At 47.2% G+C, this 23,052-nt stretch overlaps 2 protein-coding genes across 3 annotated transcripts in view; one reads left to right on the top strand and one right to left on the bottom strand.

The window, feature by feature from the left end:
- KCNH3 (potassium voltage-gated channel subfamily H member 3) overlaps positions 1–1,096 on the top strand; it is a 65,644-nt gene extending 64,548 nt beyond the window's left edge. Inside the window, exon 15 of the mRNA XM_028711950.2 lies at positions 466–1,096. Coding sequence (XP_028567783.2) covers positions 466–1,068 — 603 coding nt within the window. The 3' untranslated portion in view covers positions 1,069–1,096. The remainder of the gene's footprint in view (positions 1–465) is intronic.
- Positions 1,097–3,301: 2,205 nt separating this feature from the next.
- Positions 3,302–22,161, bottom strand: MCRS1 (microspherule protein 1). 2 transcript variants are annotated; one of them, XM_028711931.2, is made up of 14 exons: positions 22,015–22,161; positions 19,529–19,658; positions 15,805–15,943; positions 15,398–15,556; positions 13,911–14,020; positions 12,562–12,670; positions 10,914–11,052; positions 10,744–10,819; positions 8,633–8,661; positions 7,865–7,957; positions 7,020–7,102; positions 5,771–5,858; positions 4,392–4,519; positions 3,302–3,801 (listed from the first exon to the last, which is right to left on the bottom strand). In XM_028711931.2, exons 2-14 carry the CDS (start codon positions 19,636–19,638, stop codon positions 3,715–3,717), a joined length of 1,350 nt encoding a protein of 449 aa, XP_028567764.1. In that variant the 5' UTR covers positions 19,639–19,658; positions 22,015–22,161; the 3' UTR covers positions 3,302–3,714. The 2 variants fall into 2 exon arrangements, with proteins under 2 accessions (XP_028567764.1, XP_028567772.1); XM_028711939.2 differs by lacking the exon at positions 15,398–15,556.
- Between the last annotated feature and the right edge of the window lie 891 nt (positions 22,162–23,052).

Genomic DNA, 23,052 nt, shown 5'->3' with positions numbered 1-23,052 from the left:
TGCACTTGGCACAGTGGCTGCCTTCAGGCAGGAGGGTGGGCTATGTATTTCCTCCTAGAATCAGGAGTTAGGAAACTGTGCGCCCGCTAGGAGACGTATGGGCGCTTCCTCCATAAGGTTGGGAGGAATAAGCAGCCAAGATACACCAATATAACACAATGTCCGGAATGTATCGCAGTATTTAGCTGCTGATGTATCACAATGATGAAAACCAGATACAGTCAGACCTTGGCTTCTGAACGCCGCGAACCCGGAAGTGAGTGTTCCGGTTTGCGAACGTTCTTTGGAACCCGAATGTCCGATGGGGCTTCCGATTGGCTGCAGGAGCTTCCGTTCGACTTCCGAGGTACGACTGTATGGCCCAAGCCCTACCCCACTTCCAGGTTGCTATTGCGCCCAAGAGAAGCGTATAAGCAAACAGAGGCTGCTAATACTCACCCGGTTTCTCCTTGTCTCGCTTCCCAGGTGGCCGAGCTCTCTGGGCAGGTTCAGCAAATGCGCGAAGGCCTGCACTCCCTGCGCCAGGCCGTGCAGCTCTTCCTTCTCTCCCAGACGCCGACGCACTCGCGGGCCGACCCTTCCGCCTACGCGCCCTTTCCTCATGCAGATGCTACTCCTGCCACGCCTCTGCTAAGTCCGCTCCGAGTAGACACAGGACTCCCGCCCGCCTTCTGCCCCCACAGCGTCCCGCCCGCCCCCTGTCCTAACGGTGCCTGTGGCAGGGTACAGTGGATGTGGGCACCGCCGGCCGGACAGAGCTCGCCCTGGCCCGGCATGTACTGGGCACGGGGGCCGGGCAAGGACTCCGAGACAGTGCCCATTTCGCCGGCGGGGCCCGGATCCAAGGACCAGGGAAGCAACGCACAGCTGCCAAGCCAGCTCCAAAGAGAGAGCTCCCTTTCCCAAGCTTGCTCCCCCACAGACCCTACGGGCCTCACGGAAACCAAAACTTCCAGGACTCAAGCCTGCGATTCCTCAAGCCTTGAGATGGTGCTGATTGGTACTGGGGACGATGGGTCTGTGTGCGGCGCCCCCTGCTGGCCGGAGGAGGAAGGCACGGGCCTGTGAGTCTGCTTTTGGAAACATTGGGGGGCAGTGTCTTGCAATACTGGGTGCTAGCTTGCTTGGGGGGGGGGAGAGACAGGGAGAGAGGAGCTGAAAAGCCCCCATATGGCATTTCAAGAGAGGGCTGCAGCAGCTGTCAACACAGGGACGGGAAGAACGAACCGGAACGCAAGCTTAGGAATTCTCTGCAGCAAGCTGGCGCAAAAGCAAGACACATAAGCTGGACCTATCCTGTCTGGATCGGGGAAATACATCCATTTCAAACTCAGATGCTTGAAATATGCAACTCACTCTCTCTATATATATATATGTACACACCCACCCCAGATTTAGCCTCTCTTCTTCCTTCTGGCACTTTGTTAGCCATGGGATGGTGGGGGAGATAAGAGTGAATCCCACTGTGCATGCTGTTCCTCTGGTGGGAGGGCAGAGGATTTCCCTAGCCATTGGCAGCACTGGAGCTGGGCTAAAGCGGGCACTCGTTTTATAAAATAAAGGTACGTTTTGGACTCTGACCTCATGGTTTACTAGCTAATTACTCTTGCTTGGGGTTTATTGTCCTCAACACCAAGGGAGGGGTGAGTGGGGGGTCCCCTAGTGAATGAGATAAAGTGAACAAGTGGCATGTTAACTAGGCCTGGCCGATGTATTGATACATCACCCAGGGGCAGAGCGCAACGGCAGCTTCACCCAGCAGTATATCGTGGGTGAAACCAACGCCGCTCCCGTGTCTCTCTGCCCCCAGTGCTGCTTTCAACATCAGGCCACTGGTAGCAGCAGCAGTTCCACCAGCGAGATACTGCAATCCGCCCAGAGGGGCTTGGGAAACCGAGTCAGGTGGGTGGGGTATACAGTTGTACCTTGGATCCCGAACGCCTTGGTATTTGGACGTTTTGGCTCCCAAACGCCGCAAACCTGGAAGTGAGTGTTCCGGTTTGCGAACGTTCCTTGGAACCTGAACGTCTGACAGGGCTTCCGATTGGCTGCAGGAGCTTCCAGCAGCCAATCAGAAGCCGCACTGACTTCTGGAATGGATTCCATTCAACTTCCAAGGTACGACTGTAATAAAATAATGAATACTGTCGGGTCAAGCTGCCATTGTGCTCTGCCCATCATACCACAGGAGGAGGAGCTGGCTGCATCGCTAGGGCCGATACAGCTTGTTCCTCCCTTGTCGTCTTTGAACTGCTCCACAGAGGCATAGGAAGCCACATGCTCCTCAGTGTAGCAGTTTAAAGAAGCCCCCCCAACATACGAGCCAGAGTGGGGGCTGCATTAAACTGTTCCCACTCCCCAGCTGAGTGAGCCACGATGCATTGCACACGAGCCAGAGAGGCATCGGGGCTCACTCAGCTGGGGGCAGGAGACTTTGCACCCCACAGCTGAGCAGCACAAGGAAGCTCCAGCGAGAAACCTGGATCAGGCAGCCTGTTCACTCCGCATGTTGGGGAGAAAAACTCTCTCTGCCCCTAGCATTGGGAACAATCTTCATCATCCCTGGTACCAGGGTGAAACTGCCTCATTGCAGTGTTATCACCAGATTGCAGTGCTGAAAACCTGACACCGCCCAGGTCTAATATTAAACCCTCGTAGTTCAAAAGACATTCACACCATGCACTCACTCTTCTACAATACTGAAAGAACCACATCTTACACATCTCAAGAGGAGCCCCTAATTCTGTCTGCAGAAGCTACACAGAACAACAAAACATAATTAGCACAACTGATACCTAAAGGATGTTTGCCAAAAGATTGGCAGCATCAGAGAATACAAACCTGGGTTTCCTCTCATGACCAAAGCCAACTCTAAACACCACACTGGAAACTTCAGTGAAAGCAGCAGGTGGCAAAATTATAGCCTGCATTATAAACACTAGGCGTGATCTGATTTCGCCACTGCTTTTTAAACAGAAATCATTCTTGACAATTGTCACAGTACCCTTCAGAATCTTATGTGACCAAACATAGTTAGGCAAACCAGCTATTCCACTCTTCCTTTAATAACTTTATGAAAATTAGACTACGCTGCAGAGAGAGACAGGCAAGGCAAAACATTAATCACTACTGCTGCAGAATAATGTAAAGAGAGCATAGTATCAACTGACAGACCTCAATCATTGCATGACTGCTTCAAAAACATGTTCCTCCCTCCGCCCCAAACGTGAGAATCTATTTGGCGAGAGCTGAAAAGGTGGTTGTGTACAAAGAAGCAGGCCACCAGCACAACACAGAGTAGTGAGATTTGCAACTATTTATTAGCTCGTTTGACACTTACTCCCTGGCCCTTAATCCTCCATGGTGGTTTTCGTCACTCCGTCCCAAAGAGTATCCAGCGCAACAGCCGCACAACCCTCGCCAGCAAATGCCCCACACTGCCAAGAACACCCAAACAAGGTGCTGGTTTAAGGCCTGGCTCATACCTTTCTTTTACAGAGAGATCCGCTGACTGATGAAGCAGAGCTCGTCCTCCTCCTCAGCCGCAAAGGAAAAGGCCCCCAAGAAGTTTCAGTCCTAGCCTAAGGGAGGGCAGGCTTTATATAGCTGCATCTTCATCATTAAGCATGGTGGTCCCTGCTGGCAAAAGGAGTCCGGGGCAGGGGGTCGGCAGCCACACACAGGTCCAGTGGAGCCTTGGGTTTGATCCAAGCCTCAGGGCTGGGCAATTTTGGCAGCCTCTGCCTTAATAAGCGCAATCAGGTCTTGGTTGATGAGGAAGACAAAGCGCAAGCTTGCGATCTAGGGAGAAAGAGAAAGGCTGTCAGTCTGGGTGGGGTGGGGGGGCGGAAGGGAAGAAGTGAAAGCGCTGCATCTTTTACAGCAGAGCTTTCAAAACTTGTCGTGTTGGTGATACACTTTTTAGACGTGCATCATTTCACGACACAAGGAATTCAGTTTTTCTAGCAGCCGACACGCTAATGTGCCGCAACACACACTTTGGAAAGCTGTGTTTTATAGCCTAGCCCACCTCACGGAGAGGCCAAATTGGCTGCTGCAAGAAACAATGTCTTCCCAAACCGGAGGCTCTCTGGACAGGTAATAAACCAACCTCAAGGAAGTTGTCTACCTTCCAGCTAGCACCAGGCTCTTGGCTGACAGCAGCTGAAGAAACTACACCGCAGCACTTTTTATTTATTATGTTTGCTGGTTCTGTGCGGATCAAAATTCACAACAGGCAAGGGAGTCTAGCATCCCATGGATTTAGGGCCGGGCTCAGCTGCTCTGGATACTGGCATCATCTTGTTATGGAACCATCAACCAAGAAGACTGTGAAACCTTTCACCACAAAGCAGCACAGCCCTCCGCCCTGCCCACCTCCAACAGCTCACCTCCACCACTGAGTTGTTGCTGAGCTTCCATTTGCTGCCACAAAGCACTGGGCGCCCATCCACATAAATGGGCCGCCGGCCTTCGTTTGCCAGGAAAAAGTCGCCATTGTTCTTCAGTTTGATGACACCTGTGTGTGCGCATGGAGAGATGAGAAGTTAGACTTTCCAAGCAGAAGGAAGAAAACTGGCCACAACTGCTTGCAGAGAATGCCTCATAAGTCGAGGGTAATTGAAACTGTGTTTTGTAGCAGGTTAGAGACCCTAAATCTGCAATATCCTTATTGGAAATTTTGGCTCTCAGTGAGCAGCTCAGGTCAATTTTTCCAAGGCTATTTAAAAATGTGCAAACTGGGAAATGTCACTGAATTTGGACTTTCCCAATTGTGCCTTTTTAAACACCAATTTATTATTATTATCATCATCATCATCATTATTATTAGTCACCTTGTATTGCAGCATCAAGGGCCAGAAATTTAATCTCAGGCAGATCCACCCCCTTCTACCTGATCATCTGCATTTACAAGTTGTTTGCTATAATAATAATTTATTATTTATACCCCACCCATCTGGCTGGGTTTCCCCAGCCACTCTGGGCGGCTCCCAACAGAATATTAAAAACACAATAAAACATCCCTATATAGGGATGCCTTCAGATGTCTTCTATAAGTCGGATACAGTGGACGCTTGGGTTGCAAACATGATCTGTGCGGGAGGCACATTCGCAACCCGCAGCACTGCATCTGCACACACGCGGGTTGCGATTTGTTGTTTCTGTGTGTGAGCGCTGAAACCCGGAAGTAACCCGTTCCGGTACTTCCGGGTTTGGCGCGGTGCGCAACCCTAAAACGTGCAACCTGAAGCACGACTGTAGTTGTTTACTTCCTTGACATCTGATGAGAGGACATTCCACAGGGTGGGTGCCACTACTGAGAAGGCCCTCTGCCTGGATCCCTGCAACTTCACTTCTCGCAGTGAGGGAACCGCCAGAAGGCCCTCGGAGCTAGACCTCAGTGTCCAGGCTGAACGATGGGGGTGGAGACGCTCCTTCAGGTATAGTTAAAAAGTCTACAGATTTCCATCTAATGTCTTGAAAGTCCTCATGTGGCCTTCAGTTACCAATTCCTGATTTAGGGCAAGGAACAGCAACTGCCTCGCCTGCAGTTTCTGACACAGCAAAACACCCAAAGGCACCTTGATATCACAAGGCATTCACACCAGGAACCATGGAGAGAAATTAAACACGGAGGTGTAACTTATCAGCCATATGCAGGCACTCAAAGGGCTGCCTTCCCTTTCCATCCTACAGCAATTTCACACCCCTCGTCCTACAAAGTCCTTCTCCCCAAGCAACTCAAATGCGGTAGCCCAATCTCAAGCACCTTGCTTGCGGGATATTTTCCAGGCTGGCCCCTCGAGCGCTAGATCCACATCAATCTGATTGTCTTTGGTGGCTCTGCCAAGTGTGATCTGGAAGAGGAAAGGAACAGAAACGTTCATTGTGTGTCAAGGGGACCAGCATTTTGCTCCAAGGAAATTGCAATCCACAGCCATCAAAATTAATTAGCCAAATCGACACGGCTATGGCAATCCTTCCATCAGCGCAAGCATTTTACCTTCCTTGCCAAACAGAACAACCCCCTCTCTCCTCCCTTTGCGTGCTGTTATGGGGGTTCTCCTGACCCCCTCAGAACCAATTTAGGGGTGAGCAGTGTAAGCCCCATTGCGCTAGCCGAAGTTCCTGTGTGGGCTTCTGCTAACACGACTCATTAAGTGAATCTGGCTCACTGCGTTTTCTTATTTGGCTTCAACCAGCTGAATTTGTGCATTGCATTCTGACACGGATATTGAAGCTGCTGTTAGCAAAAGCCTGCAATCTCTTGGGAGGCCAATTCCAGATTCCACATTACAGATAAAGTTGCACCATAGCAGAAGAGGAAAATAGAGCTCCTTAGAAGTAGAATCATACCGAATATACTTCTTACTTGTGAAAAGGAGTTCTCCAACTCTTGAATGTAAATACACACACAAACACCCCTACAACTGTTATTTTTGGCTTAGAAATATAGTTGGGAATTCTGTAGAGGCTACAAATTTATATATATTGGTAAAAGGTAAAGGACCCCTGGACGGTTAAGTCCAGTCAAAGGTGACTATGGGGTTGTGGCACTCATCTCATTTCAGGCCGAAGGAGCCAGCGTTTGTCCGCAGACAGCTTTCCAGGTCATGCAGCCAGCATGACTGCTTCTGGCGCAACGTAAAACGTGACAGAAACCAGAGCGCACAGAAACACCATTTACCTTCCCGCCACAGCGGTACCTATTTATCTACTTGCACTGGTGTGCTTTCAAACTGCTAGGTTGGCAGGAGCTGGGACAGAGCAACAGGTGCTCACTCCATTGCAGGGATTTGAACCCCCAAACTTCTGATCGGCAAGCCCAAGAGGCTCAGTGGTTTAGACCACAGTGCCACCCACCCACGTTTTAAAATTAGGGCCAGACACTGATGTTCTGTTCCATTACTGTTGGCTCTGTTACTGACAGAACTATACGCAACTTGCTCTCTCTCTCCTACTTTGAAAAAGTTCTGCACTTTCTCAATCTAAGCAGCCAAACGACAGACTGGACTCACCTCCCGGGAGCGCATGAGATAACGCACCATTCTTCCACGCAGCACAGCCAATGTTTGGTTATCAAAATCAGGGGAACTCATTCCTGGGAGAAAGAAAAGGAAGGATTAGACAGACATGGCCATTGGAAGGCCGTGGTAACCAAAGCATACTGGGCAAGGAAAGGTGGGCTGTGTCTCCAGGACTCTTACTCAGTTGCTCTCACCAAAGGAGCCCTTTATTTAATAGTAATAGCAGTTGTTGTTGTTGTTGTTGTTGTTGTTGTTGTTGTTGATGATGATTTGCCAGCCACTCTGGACAGCTTCCAACAAAATATGAAATATCAAACACTAAAAAAACCTCCCTTGTAAAGGGCTGCTTTCAGACATCTTCTAAAAGTCAGACAGAAGTTTATTTCCTTGACATCTGATGGGAGGGCGTTCCATGTTTATTCAATGGAAATTTATATATTACTGAATAAAAAAATCAACCTCTATGAAGTATTCGCTCAAAAATAGCAGTATCAGCAGACTTTAAAAACAGTAGGCAATATTTTATATATTTATTATTATTATTATTATAGAATACAAAATTGTAAACTGTGTTGAGGTTTCCTAGAATAAAGCGGTATATAAACAAAACTATGAAAATGGAGGCAAAAAAGCTTTAATAAAAACAAATGCACATAATAACATTACGTTGTCTGGATAGGGTTACCTCCACGAAGCTGCTCTTAGCAGACATCAAAAGCAATAAACAAACGCGCTTGCCTAATGTTAGCTGGAAGTCCCGGGGGAACAGGTGCCGCAACACTAGGAGATGGGGTTTCTCACCCGCGAGAAGAGACATGGTGTGGCTCTTCTCTCACCTGTTATGCTGTCCACCAGCACCTGCCACTTGTGGAGCTCTTGCTCCAGTTGCCGGATTTCACGCTTCTGTCTCCGGTCTGCCACGGTCAGTTCTGCGTGGAGAAAGGCCACAAGCATGAGGAACAGATTTTTGAAAGGAAAACAAAAGCAAGGTATCTTTAAATAAATAATCATGAAAAACCAGGAGAGAGAGAAAGAGAGAGAAGTGGTCTTGGGGCTGGATAAATTATTCCACTGCAGGTAAAGCTCGCTTCTGTCTAGGGTTGGACCTACATTGTTCTTCGAAACGTTTTCAGATTTAACATTCTATAACGCTTAATGCAGTTTCCCTTTGCTGGCGGCTCGCTGCTCTGCAGCGCCCTCTGGCGTTTTAAACACATTTTTACCGTTATAAACCACGAGTGTAGATCCGGCCTGCAACCATTAAGGCAAGACTGAGGAGGCGGGGGGAGGAGAAAGCTTAGCTCCTCTCTCTGCAAGCACCCAATCCATGTTGAGAGAGCTGGCCTCCACAATGAAGGGGCGGTTTCCTTACATATAGAATACGTGAGGCTCAGTCCTGCTACCTGCCCATAGCTGCCCAATAGGGATTCTAACACATATTACAAGTGATTCCGAATTTACAGATCGGAGTTTTTTTCAGTTTCGTCCAAGAGCTGGCTCACAGGGATACACCATCCAGAATCACACAGAGTTTTATGGAGACGGAGTTATTTGAAGAGCGTTATTTTTGCTCCACCTCTTGAAACAAACAGCACCCAACTCACCATGCTCCAACACCTCGTCTCGGACATCCCTACAGGAGAGAGGAGGGAGGGAGAGGGAGAGAGATGTTAGATCTTGAATTGGTAACTGATCACTCAACTCCAGTGCCTGGGCCACTTATAATATATATATATTCTCAAAAAACACTAGTCTGTGTTGGCTGGATTAGGGATCTGCCATGTGCATGTTGAGAGAAGCACAGTAATGCTCAAAACTGCAGCACAGCAGGAGCCAGACTGCTAGATGAAAAATGAGGAGAGAAAAAACTCACCACGGACTCCACTCATTAACTAGTTTTACCCTAGGTCTGAAAGGCCCCACATCTGCTCTCTCAAACAGGTGGCCTCAGGCATTAAGTCACACTGTGTCCTCATCTGGACAATGACAGCAGCAGCGACTTGTCTCGGATTTTAAGCTTTAAGGATGATGTGTGCCAACTGGGCACCGTGTTATATGTTATATTGCCCCCTAGTCTCCCTATCTAGAAATGCTTTCGTTTTCCCAGTGTCGATCTGATCAAGCCTTAGGATCAGTTAGAATGCATCAATTAATTGCTCCCACATTGAACATCTACCTAATCCAGTTTAGACCAACTTGTTTAGGGGAAAAACCCCTCTCTATGGCCTTCTTCTTGGTCACTTTGTGTTGCCACCTCAAGGGCCGGCAATTTAACCTCAGGCAGATCCAACCCCCTCCTATCTAATCATCTGCATTTACAAGTTGTTTGCTATAATAATAATTTTTAATTTATACCCTGCCCATCTGGCTGGGTTTCCCCAGCCACTCTGGGCGGCATCCAACAAAATATTAAAAACACAATAAAACATCACACATTAAAAACTTCCTGATACAGGACTGCCTTCAGATGTCTTCTAAAATTCAAAATATATTTTTAAAAAATTGTCCAGTAGCACCTTAGAGACCAACTAACTTTGTTCTGGGTATAAGCTTTCATGTGCATGCACACTTCTTCAGATTCAGATTCTAAAAGTCAGATAGTTGTTTATTTCCTTGCCATCTGAAAGAAGGGCGTTCCACAGGGAGGGTGCCACTACTGAGAAGGCCCTCTGCCTGGTTCCCTGCAACCTCACTTCTTGCAGTGAGGGAACCACCAGAAGGCCTTTGGAGCTGGACCTCAGTGCTTGGGCTGAACGCTGGGGGCGGAGACGCTCCTTCAGGTATACTGGACTGAGGCCATTTAGGGCTTTAAAGGTCAGCACCAACACTTTGAATTGTGCTCGGAAATGTACTGGGAGCCAATGTAGGTCTTTCAGGACCGGTGTTATATGGTCTCAGTGGCTGCTCCCAGTCACCAGTCTAGCTGCCACTATTCAAATTGTGTTCACGTTGTAAATAAAAAAATGAAGATAGATTCCTATTCAAGCGTGGACTGGATGTGAGTTTAACTAACCCTTAGGCTAACATATGTCCAGGCTGGAACCAAAGGTTCTCCAGCCACTAAGCCAGACAAGCGTAGGCCAGGAATACTGATGGCAGAGTGTTTCTAATGAACAGAGGGAACGCAACTGGCCTTAGCCGCACCCCTTTCACATAAATAATAATAATAATAATAATAATAATAATAATAATAATAATGTTATTTATACCCCGCCCATCTGGCTGAGTTTCCCCAGCCACTCTGGGCGGCTTCCAATCAAGTATAAAAAACAATAAAGCATTAAATATAAAAAACTTCCCTAAAAGGGCTGCCTTCAGGTGTCTTTTAAAAAGCAGATAGCTGCTTATTTCCTTCACATCTGAAGAAGAGTTTGGATTTGATATCTCGCCTTTCACTCCCTTTAAGGAGTCTCAAAGTGGCTAACATTCTCCTTTCCCTTCCTCCCCCACAACAAACACTCTGTGAGGTGTGTGAGGCTGAGAGACTTCAAAGAAGTGTGACTGGCCCAAGGTCACCCAGCAGCTGCATGTGGAGGAGCGGAGACGCGAACCCGGTTCCCCAGATTACGAGACTACCGCTCTTAACCACTACACCACACTGGCTCTCCAAGTATGAAGGGAGGGCGTTCCACAGGGAATACAGGAATACAGATGGCAGAGTGTTTCTAATGAACAGAGGGAATGCAGCTGGCCTTAGCCACACCCTTTCACTTACTTTAGTTTGCTGTCATCTATCATGTCTTCGGCATCGGAGAAGTTGAGCACCTGGTCTCCTTTGGGCAGTGGCTGCACTGGAAGAGACCAGAGAGGGCAAAGGACGGTTCAGAATCCTGGCACAAGCCGCAGGTTCCAAACTTTACCTGGCAACAGATTAGCTGGCCATACCTGTTTGATCATCCAAGAGGTAGTACTGCTTCATGAGTTGCCAATGCGTCTGTAGGACCTTGGCAGTGCGGGAAGGGTAGAAAACCTCGGGGTGCTTGTGCAGGAGGTCCTGGAAGGTGTCCAGGGTGGGTTGGCTGGTCTAGGAATAAGAAAAAAGAGGCTCAAGCAGGAAGAAAAGAAACTCCGCCAAAGGCTGCTTCTCACATTAATTTTCCACGAATAGAGATTTTAACTCTAGTTAAGCCCATCAAGTTAAAAGTCAACTGTCAAGAATACGCGCAGCTTGCAGACTTAACATAGAGAACAAGAGGAACATACGTTTAGAGAAGATTGGAAAACGTTTATTGAATATATGGGAAATAACTGCGTACAGCTGAAAATGCTGGCAGCATTAAGATAAATTCAACAGTGTAAATAAGTTCTGATGGATGTAATAATGGAATCCTGAATGGTATAGTGTTTGTAAAATATGCAGAGATTTATGATATGTAAAATGAACCATGGAAAAGAGAAGAAAGGAAGTCACTGATATTTTAAGGATGTAAAAATGAGTACTTTAAAATTGTAAAACAGAAAATCTAATAAAAATTAGAGAGAGAAGGAAAGAACTGTCAAGTTTTCTAGAAAGACGAGAATGAAATTTACAGGCCGCAAACTTTGTGTAGCCATTCAATCATCTCAAAATTATACAAGGGAGGCCTTCAAGAAATTGTTGCTGCGTGGAATGTTTCTGTTTGGGCTTCCAGCTTAGGCAGTGAATGCCCTTTGAGAAACTCTGTTCCATTATCCTTCGTCCCTTGGTCTTTTTGCAGCATCCCCCACCCCAGTTACAGAGACAGGGCATTCTGCGCCCTCGTTTCTGGTTATCTCCCTCTCTTTCAGGCTCATTTTTCTAATGATTACGACCATTTCTGCAAACCTCAGGGTTTCCCCCAAACCTGTTGACAACCCTCTTTCATGAGGAAGTGGTGTCATTTTGGGTACATAAAGACAACGCTTAGAAACGGAGTGTGCTATTAGTATACAAGATATTACAATCTCTCTCACACACAAATATTTACACACATAAAGAGGAAAAGGTTTGTAAATGCCAGGGTGGCTGTTATATCAAGCAAGCCAATTGCTATATAGGGTACGGCAAAACTCTACCAAAAATCATCAGGGTGAAAAGGAGCTACTCTGAACCCTGCCTTGCTTTCCTCTAAGGCAGCCTTTCTCAACCTGTGGGTCCCCAGATGTTGCTGAACTACAACTCCCATCACCCCTAGCTAGCAAGGCCAGAGCTCAGGGATGATGGGAGTTGTAGTCCAACAACATCTGGGGACCCACAAGTTGAAAACCGCTGCTCTAAAGCATGGGTAGGCAAACTAAGGTCCGGGGGCTGGATCCGGCCCAATCACCTTCTCAATCCGGCCCGCGGACAGTCCTGGAATCAGCGTGTTTTTACATGAGTAGAATGTGGGCTTTTATTTAAAATGCATTTCTGGGTTATTTGTGGGGCATAGGAATTCATTCATTTCCCCCCAAAAAATATAGTCCGGCCCTCCACAAGGTCTGAGGGACAGTGGACCGGCCCCCTGCTGAAAAAGTCTGCTGACCCCTGCTCTAAGGTAACCTACAGTTGAAGTAGCCCGTTCTCGATCCTTACCGATCCCACTTTGCTTAGTAGCTGCTCCTCTGCTTTGCTGAAGAGCACTTTACTCTGCATAGAGGCTATGGCTTCCGGATGCAGCTGCCGCATGGCCTGGCAAGACAGCCTGGTGGAGGAAGGGGAAAAGAGAATAAAAAGGGACCAGTTGCCCCACACCAAACAGCAACCAGTGGCATTCACCCAAGAAAATATAGAACTTAAAAAAGAAAAGGAAAACATAAACAGGGGTGTGTAGTTGGTTTTCTATCCTCACAAATTGCAAGATGGACCCATAGGGAGTCTCATTTGTGCAATCAAAACCCACTTTTATTAGGGGTAAACACTCTTAAAACTTCCAATAAGCCTCATAAATGCCTTAACCCCAGAAACACAAGCAAAATTGCCTTCTTAGGTGAGGTTTGGATATGCCAAAGGGGCAATTCACTTTCAGTCACTGAGGAAGCAGTGAAACCAGCTCTGCTCTTAGCAGCTGTTTGGAAACAAACAGTGCTGAGATTCCATCTTTCAGTGCCATCTCATCAAGAAGCTTGACTTTATTTTATTTTTAAAGGGGACTAAATCGAGAATATCGCATCCTTCCTCCTACTCTGTAGGGCTGAAGAACGAAGAGGAAAGGACAGTAAAGGAACTTCCTTGCCCATACACAGAGTCTTCCATTCCATTCATTTCAAAAGAATTTACTTCCAGGTAAGAGCATTTATGAAAACTTTCGGAGCTAGGTGAAAACCATGTTCCTCCACGGGTATAACGGATTGTCTTCCCTCCCATCACAAGCTGATCTAGTCCTAGTCCTCAAATGGAGATGGTTTGTCCTTGGGAGACAAGACACCCCTTTAACAGGATCAATCCCCATACCTCCCACTCTGTTGTTGTTTTTTAAAGATATTTATTAAAGTTTCAACAATAAAACAAACTTCACAATACAGAATAGAAAAGGAAAAAACACCATTCAAACAACAACAAAACACAATAAAAAACCCATCATAAAAGACAAAAAAGAAAAAGACATAAAAAAGAAAAAAGCCATTTTCTTAGATATTATTCTCATAATCCTCTTTCCGGACTCCCTCACATCTCCCTTTTCTGTGTTCCCTTTTACAAAATCTTGTTCAGCAATACCTCACCTTCTTTCAAATCTTAATTCATATTATACATTTCAACTATTATGCCTCTGTTCTTCCCTCCATTTTTCCATGTTGTTTAAGTTCGACATAATGTTATTCTGACTTCACCTTTGTTCTGTAAACCATTTTTGCATGACTTTTAACTATGTCACTAATACCATATTATCTTTATATCCCGCATCCATACCTCCCACTCTGAGAAACGTGGAGGAGAAAACTTACTTTGAAATCACGGGGTCATAGAGCAGAGCGTACCACCTCTCCTGTATCTCCCGCAGATTAAAACGGCAGCTGAACTTCACTCCCAGGTGCACAGAGGTCAAGTCATTGGTCTTCAGAGAGGAAGAGAAAGAGAAATTACTCTTGGGAATACAGTGGACGCTTGGGTTGTGAACGTGATCCGTGCGGGAGGCACATTCGCAACCCGCGATGCGTGGGTCGCGATTTGGTCTTCTGCACATGTGCCAAAACCCAGGAGTAACCGTTCTGGTACTTCCGGGTTTGGCATGGTGCACAACCCGAAATTGCACAACCCAAAACGTCTGTAACCCGAGGTATGACTGTAATGACTCTTCCTTGCATGTAACAGATGTCTGCGAAGCCTGACCATACGAATCACAGTCGCTCACACAGAGATGCCCAAATCTCCGTGGACAACCATGCTCCAGCCTAGGGCAAGCAGAGTATTTTGAAAAAGGCAGAAAGGAACCCCATTGGCTTCAACTGCTTCAAACAGTACACACTGGAGGATGAAGAGGGTTATTGTTCTTATTTTGTTTTTATATATTGTGATCTTTTCTGTGAACTGCCCTGAGACCTCCAGGTATAGGGCAGCACAATACAAATACCTTTATTGCATCACAAGTTAAGACATTTCAAATCACTAGGATAAATTTAAAATGGGCAGGGGTGAGGCTGTCGAGGGATACAAGGCACTCGATTATTCTGTTTCACCCTGTCTATTCCTTAGAGCAGTGATGGCCAAACTTGGCCCTCCTGCTGTTTTTGGACTACAACTCCCATCATCCCTAGTTAACAGGACCAGGGGTCAGGGATGATGGGAATTGTAGTCCCAAAACAGCTGGAGGGCCGAGTTTGACCATGACTGCCCTAGAGGGATGATTCATTAAGAACCCTTTTGGGTAAGATGGAGATTTAAAAGAGCAGTATATAAATTCAATAAATAAATAAAAAGGTAATTACTGAGCAATGTTGAAAATACATGGAATTAGAACACATGAGAATATATATCAGCAGTTCTCAACCTGTGGGTCCCCAGATGTTGTTGGACTACAACTCACATCATCCCTGAGCTCTGGCCTTGCTAGCTAGGGGTGATGGGAGTTGTAGTTCAACAACATCTGGGGACCCACAGGTTGAGAAAGTCTGATATATATGAAGCTGCCTTATATGCTTCATCTAGCTCACTACTGTCTACACAACCCGGCAGCAGCTCACCAGAAAATGTGGGAACGCAAGGCCCCAGGAACGTACCCAGGCCAATATGGCAACAGAGAATGGGCTCAGGGCATTACAGATGTCATTATTTTAACATTTGCACATGGAAGACTGCCTGGGAGCCTCACTTCAGTCACTACGAGTTTCTTGAAATCAAATACTGTTCCTGATCCACTGTGGATTTTGATTTTAAGAACGCCTGGCATCCCTATATCTGCATCTATCTATATGTCTTAACCCTGTTCTGCTACCTGAAGCACAGCGTTGATCAGCAACAAATCATCAGTGGGTTTCCAGCGGCCCAAATCCTTGTTGACCTGCAAGGGCTGCTTGCTCTTCTTCATCCGCTTGGTGAGGCTGGGGTTTGGAGCTGGGCTTGGAGTGACAGGTGCAGAGACAGATTTGGACACCTGCGGAAGCAGAGGTTGGCATACAGGCTACAGCAGGCACAGCAACACAACGAAGCCAAAATGTAGCAGAGAGCCGTGGTCGCTGACAGACTGAATCGCAAGGTTACTTAAGGGGCACCCGCAAGAGCACTGGACAGCACTGACATGAAAATGTTTCCAAGAGTTTCAAAAGCATCAGATTTGAATAATGTGGCCACAGATCTGCTATGTTGGCTCTTACGGAGGGAGGTATATGTCACCCAACTCACCTTCTTCTTCTCACTGGAAGAGGGTTCACTGCCAGAGCAGCGCCCTGGCTCCACCCCACTGGGGCCCTTAGCACGGCTGGATGATTTGGCAAGGCTGCTCTCTACCAGTTCATCATCAAACTTCTTCCGCTTGATGAACCTAGAATGAGGAAATTCTGTATTATATTGCAGCAAGTTACCTCCACCAATGGCCTCATCAGCACTGCTACAAACAATATGAATATGAGTTGTCAATGGAACTTCCTGAAGGCTGAAGTCCACAAAGGGATTCAGAATGACTGGGGGGTTTCCCCACTTAAAGGAATTTGTTTACAAGTCCAGTGAAGAGGAAGGGGAAGAGGAAGAGGAAGAGGAAGAGGAAGAGGAAGAAGAAGAAGAAGAAGAAGAAGAAGAAGAAGAAGAAGAAGAAGAAGAAGGAGAAGGAGAACAGCAACAACAACATTTATATCCCGCCCATCTGGCTGGATTTCCCCAGCCACTCTGGGCGGCTTACAACATATATAAAAATCTAATCAAACATCAAACATAAAAAGCAGAATATCTTATACAGACTATAAACCAATAAATCAGTAGGAACTAATAATACTAATTGTAATAGTAATAATAAGAACACTAGTAATAATAATAACGTTTACAGTTATACCCAAATTAAAATAACCATCAACCCCAAGTAAACATTTAACCAACCCCAACCCAACAAAAACAAAACATAGGAACAAAAATTAGAACTATTTAAAATGTTATAAAACATTTTAGCCAAGAGTTGTTCCAGCAATGTCCCTCCGGCCTCCCAGGAGCCTTTTTTAGCTGTTCGAGGTGAGTCTGGGCCCCAGCTCCTAGGCCAGGTGGAAATGGACATTGCAGCAGGGAGCAAAGAAATCAAACAAAAATGGTAAAAGCCTGGACCATAAGGTTACAACTCTGAATGGGGCATATTTGGTTCTGAACCCACCAGGACCATACTTGCAGTTACAGTGGACGCTCGGGTTGCGAACGTGATCCGTGCTGGATGCACGTTCGCAACCCGCAGTGTCACGACTGCACACGCGTGGGTTGCGATTCGGTGCTTCTGCGCAAAGCGCGATTTAGTGCTTCTGCACATGCGCAACCGCTGAAACCCGGAAGTAACCCATTCCGGTACTTCCGGGTTTCGGTGGTCTATAACCTGAAAAAAACAGAACCTGAAGCGTCTGTAACCCAAGGTATGACTGTATTTATATGAGCCCTTTGCAAATAAGATGAATACAAAGGGGCTGCAGGCAGCACCACTCCTCCTAGCTTCTTGTATGTTGAGGCATAACTTACAGAGTGGAGGAGAGAACCTTTTCCACCTGTGGAAACTCCCTGTGTGATTTGGAAGTCAGGGTTCTAAACTGTCCACGACTAGAAAAGGCTCTCTACTTCAGAAGCCATCCCTCAACAGACACGGGGCCAGACTAGAAAAGCTAACCAACAAACTGAAACTAACACAGGGACCAGCAAAAGAGGATCACTTCACCCCAGTATGTTCCCCCCTTTATCACATACACATCTCAACAAAACAACATAGCACCCCGCCCCCTGTAGAATACAAATTGATATAGCTAACTTGACGCAACAACCCCTCTCCTACACAAAGAAAACTCACTGCAAGCAACTAAATGCACCCAATCATGCTACGGTCTCTCCAAGCTCCCACGCTGCCAACAAAATCGAACAAACAGGTAAAAGAACCTATCCTCACAATGCTGAGACAAAAAACTCTGCACATGCACTAAGCAAAAGAAAGAAAAATATCATGCCCACTTCTTTCTCACCACCGCAACCTCACAATGTCTATAACAGCAGAGTCTCACACCAAACGTAACTGACCTGTAGAAAGGACTCGGTGAATTGAGAACAAAGACATTGTATGTACCCTTGTTAACTATGAAAATACTTTAATAAAAACAACTATTTTAAAAAAAACCCACAGATACAGGGCCAGGAGAAGCTGCTTAACTTAAGGAACAGGGTAAAATGCACAGCTTCTTGAGAGCCATGTTGCCCCTTCATGTGAGTCGTATTGTAGGATTGTAGTCACATTGTTTTGGGTTCCTCCTCCTAATTAAAAGAGCTTTTAGGGTTTTATGCTGTGGCCCCACAGGTAAATTTCCCAGTTATCTTCAGAACAGTAGAAACCCCTAGGGGAAAAAGGAGCCAGACTATTTATCTACCCTTTAGCACCTGGATTTCAAGGGGTGGGGACCATAGCCAACCCACAATGATCTCTATTCTACTCAGCTGCTCCAGTCTCCAAGCTCAGGCACTAGGTGTCCTCCTTTTCCCTAGCTCAGAGGATTTCAACCTTTTTGAGTCTGTGGCTCCCTTGACCAACTACATTCTTTCTCTGGCACCCCTGTGGGGCTCAGGAGCCCAGTAATGTCACCCCTTGCCTGCAGAGCTGCAGCCTCTCACCCTTTTTCAAGCATGCCCCCTTGTGCAATGCTCCCTCAGCCTTCTCTCCTCTCTCCTCTCCTTGGAAGTCCTCTGGGTAGCTGCTGCTGATGCTGTCCCTGATCTCTGACCCACCCACTCCGCCCCAAAGAGAGGTGCCTTCTCACGCTGCCCCACGGGCCTGGGAAGAGGATGCCACCAGCCGTAGCGGTCTGAGGGAGACTGGCCAAAGGTGAATGTGAGGCCAGGACCTTACATTGGGAGGCAGCAATGGCAGCAGCGGGCACCGCCAGTCCAGCATGGTGGAAAGACTTTGGAGCTGGGCACTCAGCTCCCAGGCAGGCCTTGCACACTGTAAGCGCAAGAAAGGCCAGCATGGTGCCTGCCTGCTTGCATAGGCTCCTACTTAATAATAATAATAATAATAATAATAATAATAATAATAATAATAATTTTTTATTTATACCCCGCCCTCCCCAGCCAAGGCCGGGCTCAGAGCGGCTTACAAGCAATAATAAAAACAAGATGAATGATTACAACTTAAAAACAAAAATAAAATACAACATTAAAATAATGGAATATTAAAATGTAGCCTCATTGCAGGAGGAGAAGGAAAAGAAAAAAAGAAAGAGAGGGAGGGAATCAAATTGGCTCCAAGCCAAAGGCCAGGCGGAACAACTCTGTCTTACAGGCCCTGCGGAAAGAAATCAGATCCTGCAGGGCCCTGGTCTCATGAGGCAGAGCGTTCCACCAGGCCGGAGCCAGAGTTGAAAAGGCCCTGGCTCTGGCTGAAGCCAATCTAACTTCCTTAGGGCCTGGGACCACTAGGGTGTTGTTATTTATGGACCTTGAGGCTCTCCGTGGGGCATACCAGGAGAGGCGGTCCCGTAGGTACGAGGGTCCTAGGCCGTGAAGGGCTTTAAAGTTCAAAAACAGCACCTTAAATCTGACCCGTCCATTTGTCCATCCATTTCCAACAGCAAGGACTGGCGGGCTGGCTGGCTGGGCTCCCTCGCCCACTTGCTTGCTTACTCTGAGTCCACCTCAGCTCCTTGCAACCAGCACCCCTTGGCCAGTCCCAGAGGCACCATTCGCCCAGGGAGCTAGTAGCCAGGGCTGCTGCAACAAACAGCTGTGCAAGCCTTTGGGAGGCAGAGACACGAGAGGGCATCAGAGGGAGGGAGGGAGGGAGAGAAGGAAAGAGGCCAATATTGCCCTTAATATCATTCAAGGGACCCCAAAGTGCCACGGAACACTGGTTGAAAACCACTGCCCAATGTTGCCTCCCCAACCCAACCCAGCATGGTACCTGGAAGAGCTGCGCCGTTTTGGAATGGCACCCGACACTTGTGAGGAACTCCTTTTTTGCCCTGCCAGAGACTCTTCGTCTTCAGAGCGGCTCGCTGTGCCCGACGCCATCAGTCTGGAATACAACACGTCTGCAACAGAAAAAGAAACAAAATCACTGGCTGCACTACTGCTCTGTTTTAATACCATGCTGGGCTAATTTTAACCATGTGGCGAATACTGGATGCTGCAGAGGATAAGCAATAAGGTCTCTCCCCCCCCCCCCCGGCACTCATTCACAGATTTGTCTATTGATTCACCCATAACTTGGCAGCCCCAGGCATTCAGAAATCAACGGAGTTTGGTTGTGCTCCACAAGAACCCTTTGTTTGTGTACAGTGGTACCTCGGGTTACAGACGCTTCAGGTTACAGATGCTTCAGGTTACAGACTCCGTTAACCCAGAAATAGTACCTCGGCTTAAGAACTTTGCTTCAGGATGAGTACAGAAATCGTGCGGTGGCAGCAGGAGGCGCCATTAGCTAAAGTGGTACCTCAGGTTTCAGGTTAAGAATGGGCCTCCAGAACGAATTAAGTTCTTAATTCCTCTTAATTCCTAAATACATTTACCTGGAAATGTACCATCCGAGAAACTTGCTTCTAAGGAAATGTCCTCAGCCACTCTTTTTATTATTAGACAGAGAACACCTTCCATGGCAATGGCTTCCACAAATCTATTGTCACAATGTTAATACAGTACTAACATTTGGGGCCATCCAAGGAAGCTGAATGCTGGAACATTCAGGATACACAAAAGGATGATTACTCAACATGCTCTATGTGGGGCTGCCCTTGAAGGGACGCGGGTGGCGCTGTGGGTTAAACCACAGAGCCTCTTGGGCTTGCCGATCAGAAGGTTGGCGGTTTGAATCCCCACGACGGGGTGAGCTCCCATTGCTCGGTCCCTGCTCCTGCCAACCTAGCAGTTTGAAAGCACATTAAAGTGCAAGTAGATAAATAGGTACCGCTCCAGCGGGAAGGTAAACGGCGTTTCCGTGCACTGCGCTGGTTCGCCATAAGTGGCTTAGTCATGCTGGCCACATGACCCGGAAGCTGTATGCCGGCTCCCTCGGCTAATAAAGCGAGATGAGCGCCGCAACCCCAGAGTCGGTCACGACTGGACCTAATGGTCAGGGGTACCTTTACCTTTACCTATGTGGGGCTGCCCTTGAAGACGACTTGGGAGCTTCAACTGGGGCAAAATCCAGCAGCCACATAGCTAAGAGGAAAGGCCTTGGGGCTGAGCAGTCGTCTCCCAGCACCACCTTCTAGAATTCTAAAAACAGGCTGGCCGTTGGGGCAAACCAGAGGTTGAGACTAGGGAGGCCTTTGGTCTGATCCAGCAGGACTTTCATTTCGATGTGGCTTTTCACATCATCCCCTGCCTGATCCCTTTAACTGGGAACTGAGCCTGGGGGGCTCTTGCAAATGAACTAGCACCAGAGAACTAGTTTCAGTCCAGGCCGTCTGGAGCTGCACAGCAACCACCCACTCTTTGCCCCCCAAAAGGGTATATCTGTGGCTGGTAGTTGCTACACATTCACTCAGTTTACGGCATGCCCAAACATTTATAGAGCTGCCATACGTCCGGAATTTCCCGGACATAGACGGTCGTCGGAAACAGTGTCCAGGCGGAAACCACTGAAATCTCCAGGAAAATCCAGACAAATGGCAGCTCATGCCGGAAATGTAAATTTTGTAGAATTCCATTTTTTAAAAAAGCACTCAACAACTTTTCCGTCTGGGTTTTCACTTTTTGAAATATGGCAACCATATTTTTAAGTTTTAACAGGGTTGTGTTGTTTACAGCTGGGACAGCTGAGCCAGGGCTCTTAAACCCAGGGTCGTGGGTTCAAATCCCACATTGGGCAAAAGATGCCTGCATTGCAGGAGGTTGGACTAAGATGACCCGTGTGGTCTGGTCCCTTCCAACTCTTATTCTGTGGTGAAGCAGCTAGTGTGACAAATTTGCGCCGGGGAGACAAAAATTCAGAGCTCCACTCAAGGGCATGGACAGTTAATTAAATCAGTATAGGGTTGCCGTATTTCAAAAAGTGAAAATCCAGACATAAAAGTTGTTGAGCTCTGCAAAATCTCGAAAAACTTGGACGTTTCTGAGCGATTCCCGTGTTTTTGCGTCCGGGAAATTCCGGACTTATGGCAGCGCACATTTCAATCGACGGGAGAGCGCGGGCAGAAGCTACTCAATCTGCGCAGGCTTGCAGGGGTTTCGCCGTGAATCTCGCTCGAACCCGACGCGAGGGGAGAAACACAGGCGTCGCGCGCCTGCGCAGCGCCGCCGCCCTCCCTCCTCGTCCGCTGTCGCGCATGCGCTTTCCACCCTCAGCACTGCCGTTTTCGCCCTTAACCGACTGTGGCAAATGTTTCCCCCGCTTAACGGTGGTCCACCTCCGAGGTTTTAGAAAAGGTTGCCCCGACAATGCCTCACCATTCCCGAAAGTTACGACGGCTCCTGCCTCTCTCCGACGTCCATCTCGGAGACGCGAAAGAAAGCTGAATCACTTCCGGGGGGGGAAAGGAAGGAGTCCACGAAGCCACTTCCGCTTTGTCATCGAGAAGCCCAAGCGAAGCCGAGACGGCCATCTTTGTTAAAGGCACAACAGTCTGTTGGTGTGCCCCAAAACCGCGTAAACCGCATTTCCATGGCAATGTGCCGCGAAAAACTTCATCATCATCATCATCATCATCATCATTATTATTATTATTTACACACACTTTTTTATATTTTCTGTTTTACAATTTACTCATTTTTACATCCTTAAAATATCAATGACTTCCCTTCTTCTCTTGCCTTATATTTAAAAAAAAAAAATCACTGATTTTTTTATTAATTTATTTGCATGCCGGCTGCTAGGCATGATGGTTTTGATTCCCAGTAGATTGGAACAAACGAAAAGAAGTGCTTACTAGCCTGTGGAATTCACTGTCACATGAAACGTCTGAATGGCTTTAAAAGGTGATTAGGCAAATTCATAAACGTATCAATGGCTATTATGCATGATGAAAAATAGAACCTTCGTGTTTAGAGGCAGTTTAGAATTGTGAATGGCAGTTCCTGAGGAGCAACAGCAGGAGAAGAGGGTTGCCTTCATGTGCTGCTTGGGGGCTTCTTGGAAATACCTGATTGGTGCTGTGGGACACAGGATGTTGGACTAGATTTGCTCATGAAAACTGAGTTTGTGAATGGAGCTTGGTCTTTGGGCTCCAAGCTATGTAGTGCCCAAGTTCTTCTTTATAATAATAATAATTATTATTTATACCCCGCCCATCTGGCTGGGCTTCCCCAGCCACTCTGGGCAGCTTCCAAAAAAATATTAAAATACTGTAATACATCAAACATTAAAAGCTTCCCTAAACATGGCTGCCTGTTTACAGCGCAGTCCTAAACTTAGTGGGTTACTGCTAAGTAGACATATATAGGATCGCGCTGTAGGGTTGCGCTGTTAATCCTGGCAACGGTCAGGCC

Source organism: Podarcis muralis, chromosome 2 (assembly GCF_964188315.1).
Source record: "Podarcis muralis chromosome 2, rPodMur119.hap1.1, whole genome shotgun sequence".
NCBI lineage: Eukaryota > Metazoa > Chordata > Lepidosauria > Squamata > Lacertidae > Podarcis > Podarcis muralis.
Note: the sequence above shows the minus strand (reverse complement) of the source record. Positions and strands in the feature narration are given on the sequence as shown.

Coding starts and splice junctions, on each gene's coding strand:
- MCRS1 (XM_028711931.2), bottom strand. CDS start 19,638: ATGGCGTCGGGCACAGCGAGCCGCTCTGAAGACGAAGAGTCTCTGGCA. Junction 8,662..10,743: donor ATAGATGACAGCAAACTAAA/GTAAGTGAAAGG, acceptor TCTCTCCTGTAG/GGATGTCCGAGACGAGGTGT. Junction 5,859..7,019: donor ATCTCATGCGCTCCCGGGAG/GTGAGTCCAGTC, acceptor TTCCTCTTCCAG/ATCACACTTGGCAGAGCCAC.